This window comes from Apaloderma vittatum, unplaced genomic scaffold, assembly GCF_000703405.1.
Source record: "Apaloderma vittatum isolate BGI_N311 unplaced genomic scaffold, ASM70340v1 scaffold21161, whole genome shotgun sequence".
NCBI classification, from domain to species: domain Eukaryota; kingdom Metazoa; phylum Chordata; class Aves; order Trogoniformes; family Trogonidae; genus Apaloderma; species Apaloderma vittatum.
The window spans coordinates 1-8504 of NW_009701008.1; the positions used below are offsets into that span (position 1 = coordinate 1).

General features: G+C 46.8%; 1 protein-coding gene across 1 annotated transcript; it reads left to right on the plus strand.

The window, feature by feature from the left end:
- Positions 1 to 2334: 2334 nt before the first annotated feature.
- Positions 2335 to 8490, plus strand: DHRS3 (dehydrogenase/reductase (SDR family) member 3; the record flags this gene model as incomplete). Its single annotated transcript, XM_009878994.1, has 6 exons — positions 2335 to 2369; positions 4315 to 4458; positions 4833 to 4952; positions 5633 to 5871; positions 6787 to 6912; positions 8354 to 8490. Coding segments are annotated over 6 exons (749 nt in total), but the record flags the coding sequence as incomplete, so codon positions are not given.
- Positions 8491 to 8504: the final 14 nt, after the last annotated feature.

Genomic DNA, 8504 nt, shown 5'->3' on the forward strand with positions numbered 1-8504 from the left:
GATTAACCGCCTCGCTGGGCTCCTGCCCTCTGCAATTTTCTGGTCAGTAGCTTTTTGAAAGGAGAGCGTGTCTGGTGCAGTAGGGAGGGGCGGGCAGGGGAGGATGATGAGAGATGAAGGGGGAGAAAAAATAGGAGGTGGATTCTTTCCAGGATGGAAAACTGTCTGTCCAAGAACTTATCCAAAATGCAAGTTAAATATTCCTCAATCCACCATTAAATTACCATGACTGGGTGGCTGTGCAACATCCTGACAGGCTGTTAATAAGGACCCGTGTCTCTTTTCTCCTTTATTCCTCGGCATTGTCCTCTGGCCCAGACAGGAACTGCTGTGTCTGTGAGAGTCCTTCTCTGCAGGACTGAGCCCCCAGTTGGGACACGCTTATTGCCAATTTGGAACCAAAGCTGGAAAGGAAAGGAGACGCAGACCAGGCTCCAAGACACATGTCTGGGTTTGCAAAATTGTGCTTCATAATAAGATGGACCATTTCCTAAACGGCAGGTCCGAACTCGTTGCAAATGCAGAGTCCTCCAATCCCGACTGGGGCAGGACAGAGCTGCGTGTCTTGATGTTGGCTGAGCGAAGAATAAACGGAGACTTCTTGACGTGTTTACTTGCATGTCAAGGGGAGCGAGGTGCAGGTTTAGGCGAGCTGGAGCTCCCAGCGCCCCGGCCCGCGCTCACGCATCAGTCGCACAGCGAGCACGTGTTTTTGTCCAGGAGGGTTGAATGGTTTGGTGAGAACATTTCACGTTCTTGACAAAACCTTGTGAGTGCCAAGCGGCAAACAGTCAAAATGCAGATTTTGCAGAAGGAGGTGAATTCAGCAGAGCAGAGGACTGATGAGTAGGTTTGTAGAAAATCTCAGGAGGACCTAGAAGAACATGGCTGGAACTGCTACAAGCAAGAAAAGAAAAGTATTGCCTACAGAGAAATGCTAAGCCAAAGCCCTCGGTAAAGATAAGAGTTTGAGAGCAACAGAAGCCTCAAGGATGAGGCCAATGCAGCAATTTTAAGTCTTGTCTCTTTGTAAGATCTGGTACCGTAGGAGGCCGAGGGGAAGCCTGTGCCAATTTAGTTTTGCCAGATGTAAGAGAGAAATTGAAGGTCTCTCATGATCTAGGAGCAGTCAAGCTTGAATCTGGACCAAAAGCACGTTGTATTGAGCTTTGTGTTTTATCCATCTGTAAAAAGTAGCAGCACTGACGGCAGGAAACCTGGCTTCCCGCTGTGTCGTTGGGGAACTTTCACCTCTCACCCAAGAACGGTCTTTTATTTACAGCTTTTCTCTTACGCGGGCTGACGCCTTCACCTGCGTGTGAGCAGCGTCAAGGACAGGAAAACTTCCCGTGGAAAAAAGTCCGTCCTGGAGTCAGTGCTGTCAGCAGGATAACCAGCAAATTCTGCCTTCCCCAGAGGGCCCAGATTTCAGTGGGGTCACCTTGCGAGACTTGCCCTTAGGACGTCAGAGGATGTCAGACGTGCCAAAGTGACTGGTTGGCCATAAAAACCGTTCTGGCTGAGAGCCAGGTCGGCCTTTGCTGAACTGTTCTTCCACGACTGGTGAGCTCAGTCGGTTGGAGCGTGGTGCTGGTAACACCAAGGTCGTGGGTTCCATCCCCGCTCGGTCCCCACGTGTTGCCTGATCTAGTTGAGAGGCGTCCCTGCCCGTGACAGGGAGATCTCTGAGGTGTCTTCCAGCCCAGGCCAGTCTATGATTCTATGATTCTATATGATTGATTCTATGATTCTATATGAGTCTATGATTCTATGATTCTATATGATTCTGTGGTTCTGTGACTCGGTGTGTCAGTGGTAGCTCTCGGGACTGGGAAGCTGTGTGGGTGTTTGAAACAGATTGAAGAGTGAGGGATCTGCTTTGTATTTCACAACGTGGGGTCAGCTTCTTGCTTCACTCGCCTTGTCTGACACCTTCTTCCTCTTCCTTTCCTCTTCCTCTCCTACACCCTTCCAACACCCTTCAACTCGTCACTTAACTTTTGTGCGTCTGCACTTGGCTGATCCACTCCTGCCAAGAGCTTGACGTTCACACTGATGCCAGCTCTGTAGGCATCAAACTTGGTGCTGGGGGTTGACGTTTTCTAGTGGTTTCCCCTTTCCACAGAGAGGTGGGTTGTGAAAGAGAGAGCGAGCGTGTGTGCTTGTAGTCGAACAGTATTTTGTAAGTATTTCCTGAAAGCTTATGACATTTCTCACATCTTGTGGATTTCCCTTCAGGTCTGCAAGGGCAGGCACAAGAATCACTGCTGGGTTCACAAGGGAGTGAAGGGCCGTGGGGTGTGGGAGCCCTGTGCAGGTGCCCAAGCTGGTGAGATGCTGCGGCGTTTGCAGAGAGGCCGGCACGCGAGGCACACTTCTCTCCAGCTGCTTCCTTCTGGCTGGGTCTGCTGGCAGGTTTTTCCCTGAAAATTACTTCCCCTAAGATAAGATTTCCTGTGAGAGGGCTCTGAAGTCTCTTGTTAACAAACTCGTTAGTCCTTGGGTGATTTTGACAGTAGGAGTCTGTGGGTCTGGGTGTTTGTGTTCCCAGGTGTGCCCATGGTTAATTGTAAGTTCAACTCATTTAGGACATGGGTGAAAACCCTGGTGCTTCTGCGTTTTAGCCTTGCATAGTCACGCTGGAAGAACTCTTTGACCCTGCCAGAGATTAATTTTGGTACCAGTTTTGAGATAAGCTTAACTGTTCCTCGAAACCAAGCGTGTTACAGGTCTCTGCAAGAGCGATTTGGGAGGAAGGAAGGAAGGGATACCGCAGGTCCTAAATATTCATCTTTATCTTGCTGTTACTAAGTAAATCAAGTGATACAACTTAGACTTCCTTGTTCCTGATCTTTTGGGGTTTGGAGAACTCAAAGATTATTAAATCTGAAGTTTAGGTGTTCTTATTTTTAACCGGGAAAAGATGGATGAACTGGTCAGACTGGTGCTGGGTGTGCAATGGGGTGGGAAGCAGCTGCTGGTGGATCGCGGGCGGTGGGAGCAGCCAGGCTGGTGCCGTTTCCCACGAGCCTTTTCCCAGCCCCCTGCTCAGACTAAACCTGCCTTTGACTGTGTGCATGTCCTGTATTTTTTAGTACTGAACAGTAACTTGGCATCACCAAGTTGCAGGAGCAACCTTTTCTTCCATCTCTGCTGCTGTTTGAATCGCAGAGCAGTCGGCTGATCCCAGCTCCGTTCAGTCATTTTCTTTTTGCAGGATAACAAGTGGCTCACGCTCGTGACACGCTCAATGCTGAGAATACTCAGCGTGACGAGCAGATTGATTCATACGTAGAGGTTCGCGGTAACAGAGACATGAAATTACATTGCTTCTAGTAGCCTTAAAAGAAATAGAAAAAAAAGGTTATGTACTAGGAAGAAAAAATTATTTGTTAAATCTGCTTAGCTGGAGGTTAATGTAGTGAAAGCACCGTCTCATACTGGAGACTAATATTGCTCTTGCACCAGGAAAAATCAGGCTGGATAAAGCCCTGCAATGGACGTTAAGGAAACTGTAACTTTTCAAGTCCATTTCTGACTTAAACTGTGGTGTAGAAATACAGATAATGTGCGCCTTCAGATAATGTGTGCCTTCAGCACATATCAAATCCAGGCCATATCATCTGAATATTTTGCTTCCACAGATACTCAGAATTGTTCTTTGTATGAGAATTAACATAATTTACTGGGCTAAATGGGAGTGCAGGGGAAATCTTGCATATATCAGTTGCAAAAGAGATTCAGCCTTGAAATTTCTGACTTCAGATGTCTGTGATAGGATGAACCTCTTGTTTGAAATGCACCTGGGACACCAGCCTGCAGACGGTATTGCACATAGTTATGTAGGACATGCTGAAAAAATGTGTTTTACTGCAGAGCAGATACTGTCTTCAAGTGTAGAAGCAGATAACATACCAGATGTACAGGCAGGTGTGTGATTTTGGAGTACATTTATCTTTCTGTGCGTGTATAGCAAAAGAAGGGACAGATTTGAAATTTCATTATACGGAAAATTACTAAGTGTTTGATGTATTTGTCATGCTGGGCTAAAGATCTGATTTTTTGGTGGTAGCTGTTGCGTTGCTGGTAAAGAGCCTGTAAACGGAGCATCAGGAGTGGGATACGGCTACCGCCCCAATGCTCAAGTCCCATCCCCGTGTAACGGGAGATCGTTTTGTCAGTCTGGAGTGGCACAACGCAACAGTGAGAACACATCGAAGACAGGCGCCAGCGTGTCAAAGTGAGAGGCGTATTTTAATTGTTTCATGTTTGAAGCAGAAGCAGTTTGACTCTAACAGAAGTTTCTTGCTGCAGATCATCCTGTGGGGTCGAACTGAGAAATGCCTGAAGGAGACCACGGAGGAGATCAGGAGGATGGGCACCGAGTGCCATTACTTCATCTGCGACGTAGGGAATCGAGAGGAGGTCTATCGGCAAGCCAAGGCTGTGCGGGAAAAGGTTCGTGTCTCTGGAAACGCTGTTTGTGGGCAGAATGTAGGAATGACTCGTGGTTGATGAGAAAAAAAACCAAATGGGCAAATAGGGGAAAAAGAAGGATGACGGTTCATACTGAGTTGTACAAAGTCTGGCTTCTTGCTTTCGGTGATCCAGAAGGTTTACGAGGCTGATAGGCAAGAATGTCAAAAGCTGTTCAAAGAATAAAAAAGAATAAAAAAGAACCAAAAAGAGTAAAAAGAATAATAAAAGAATAAAAGAAAAAAAATAAAAGAATGATGTATTTAGGTAATACTAGATGCTAGGATATAATAGTGATTGCTGGTTCATGAGGAGAGAGATTACTTGTAACCAGTAATTTGCTTTTTCATGTGCAGGTGGGTGATATCACTATCCTGGTGAACAATGCTGCCGTGGTGCACGGGAAGAGCCTGATGGACAGCGATGATGACGCACTGCTCAAATCCCAACATATAAACACCCTGGGGCAGTTCTGGGTAAGATAAGTTCTGGTTTCCCTTGTTTTCAGAATCGGGAATCAGAGTGACAGGGAACTACTAGGTTTTACTAAATGACAGTTGGTAAAATCAGTCTGAGATGAAAAGGAGTCAGAAAAAACAACGTGAGGGGCAAAGGTCAGTGGAAAGCAGTCCAAAAAATTTAATTCTTCCATTTGATGCTCTTATATTCCCATTCTATGATTTCCAGTAAAAAATTGATTTCTTTTGGGAAAGCCTGAGCTCCCGGAGGACAGTCCTGACCAGGGATGTGTGCGGAGCATCAGAGGGGCGTGAGGCTGCATTGCTCAGGGAAAGAAACTCACGTGAAACTCATTCCATTCTGAATTAGATAACGGGAATAAAAAAAGAGGTGCTTATGATTTCATCGCTTTGTGGAAGACTTCATCCTCTTAAACACACAAAGCGCTCGGTTCGTGGCCCTTATCCGTGGGCACTGCTTGCTTATGTGCTGCGAAAGATTTTCTTTTGCTTCTCCACAAACTTTGCCCGTTCAGAAAATGACATTTTTCAGAAAATGACGAGCAGCCAGGTGCTTTCCTACTCCTTTCCTGGTATATTGAACAGCACAGTGTGCCTTGTCTCCATGTTTTTAGTGTATCTCTACTGAGCAAGCCTTTTCTTTTATTCTTTCCCCCCTTAATCCTGTTGTTGCTCAGACCACCAAAGCGTTCCTGCCAAGGATGCTGGAGTTGCAGCACGGGCACATTGTCTGCCTGAACTCCGTCCTGGCCTTGTCAGCCATCCCCGGGGCCATCGACTATTGCACTTCCAAAGCCTCGTCCTTTGCCTTCATGGAGAGCCTGACCCTGGGGCTGCTGGACTGTCCCGGCGTGAGCGCCACCACCGTGCTGCCCTTCCACACCAGCACGGAGATGTTCCAGGGCATGAGAATCAGGTCAGTCCGGGGCAACTAGAATAAAGCATCTCATTTTAAATGAATCATCAGAATACGCTCCTAATTAATGCTTCATTTGGGGAAGAGAATTTGATGGCTCATTTGGCTGCCTGGGAACCGCGGGTCAGTCTGGGCCGCCTGGGACTCAGCAGACGGGTTCCCTCAGCTCGCCGGCGTACCCGCGCAGCCTGCCTGTGCTGAGCGAGGCGTTCGCTTCCACAGAGCAAACTGGAGGCTGTTTTTCCCTGAGTGTATTTGGGCCAGAGGCAGGCAATCTGAAAACTGAGGTCATTCGAAAGGAGCCGAGAATCAACAGCACAAATCCCCCCTTCATTCGTTGAAATGCGTCGTCCTTTCCCACCAAAAGCAGTGACAGCCACTTGCTGAGCTTTTCCAGTGGGCAAAATAACCTGTTATTGCAGTTGGTGCTCTCGGTCGAGCAAACACGCAGTGTCAGGCTGTTGCTGGGGCTGGGAATAGTGATGTGTTTGGTATTAAAAGCAATGGGGGAAAATATTTGCCTTTCACCCGACAAGAATTTAAATGGAGCAAAGAGCAACAGAGGAAGAGGGAAAGCAGCAGCGCTGAAAAGAGCGTTTTGGTGTTGGTTTGCGTGCAGTTGAAGAAAATCCTCGAGTCGAGGTTCCGAGTGCACTCTGCCACTTCTCCCTAGAGGCCCTGGCGTGTGCGTTTTCCGTGGTTCAGCCAAGCCAGCAGTGCTGCCTGGGGCTGGGCTTGCTGCTCTTCAGCTCGCTGGCTGCAACTGGAGCTTTCGGCTCCCTCCAGCTGCTCTGGGGCCCGTTCAGTGCCAGTAACCAGCGGTAGCTCGGCGAGAAACAGGGCTGGGGCAGCGGTGTCTCAAAGGAGGAGTTTGATTAACAAATAATTATTTTATTTTTTACTTTATTTATTTAGGTTCCCTAATCTTTTTCCTCCTCTCAAGCCAGAGACAGTGGCTAAGAGGGCAGGAGAAGCTGTTCAGATGAACCAAGCCTTCGTGCTCCTTCCGTGGACAATGAACGTGCTCGTCATCCTGAAGAGGTAAATGCTCCCTTTGCCCAGCACCAGCCTGGCCAGTGACCCAGAGTCCAGGGTCGGAGGGGTTCATCCCTTCCCATGGAGACAGTCACAGGAGCAAATGGGAGAAAACTCCCTGAGATGCCCTTTGTAGGTGTTTTCTTGTGGTATAACCCCTTTATGAAACCAGTTTCACTCCCAGCGTTTGGATTCCTGAGGTCTGAACTGGTATTTGTATCTGGGAAGTTTCTTGACAACTGGCATAGGCATGTCGTTGGTTTTGATTTAGTAAGCCAGGCTTTAAGTTGTAAAAGATTTCTGTACAACAAGGTATGTACATCACAGCTGTGTTAGAGAGCGTCTCTTAAAGCCATGAAACTATTAAAAAAATAGTTTTTGTGCATAATTAGGACAGAAATGTTAAAGTCCCTAAGGAAAGAAAGTCATAACTTCATATACTGAAACAACTAAAGAGAACGGACACTTAAAATTGTGTTTCCATAAGAGTTTGCACTAAAGTCTTTTTAAAACCTACTCTAGTCACAAACTGAAAGAAAGCCATGAGATTTCTGTGGAAAATAATTACAATATTGTCTTCTTAAACAAGAAAAAATAATTCACAATGAATGCTTTTTTCTGAATATAAGATTTGGCATACTCTCAAAAGTTCCCAGAAATTCTACAGCTTGAAAAGGGGCTCTTCTCTGTTATTGTAAGAATTAGTCATATATTTTCCATGTACAGTAACGGTCAGGAAATTCGATCTGTACCCGTATCTGGTGAGGAGGAGGCCACCTGCCTGACACAAACAGGTTGTGAGTTCAGCAGGGAACTCGCTTTAAGTTTGTATGTGTCAGAGCAGGAGATTCTGCTCAATATTTGGGAGGAATAAAACATGATGGTAGTATCTTCCAAGTTACGGGGTTTGGACATTTTTTGATAAACGTTTCAGTAGACAAAGAGTGATTTGATAGAACGTTCTCCCTTTAGGCCTATGTATGTGTGCATGTAAACATATGTGTGTACGTAAACATATGTGTGTACGTAAATGTGTGTGTGCGCATGTAAACGTGTGCGTGCACGTAAACATGTGTATGTGCATGTAAACATGTGTGTGCACGTAAATGTGTGTCTACATGTAAACGTGTGTGTGTGCAGATAAATGTATGTGCACGTAAACGTGTGTGTGCATGTAAACATATATGTGTGTAAACGTAAACATGTGTGTGCACACATAAATATATGTGTGCACATGAACATGTGTGCATGTAAATGTGTGTGCATGCGTAAACGTGTGTGTGTGTACACATAAACGTGTGTGTACACATAAATGTGTGTGTGCAGGTAAAGGTGTGTGTGTGCAGGTAAAGGTGCGTGTGCAGGTAAGGGCTCACGTACACGTCCTCTTAGCAGCAGAGCCCGAAGCTCTGTCCACCCGGCTCATTCTCTTCTACCTCTCCCGCAGCGTCCTCCCTCAGGCAGCGCTTGAAGAAATCCACAGGTTCTCTGGGACCTACACCTGCATGAACACTTTCAAAGGACGAACATAGGCCGGGTGGTGCGAGGAGCGTTGGGCGAAGCCTGGGCAGGCGGGGAGGCCCTGACGGCACCGCGGA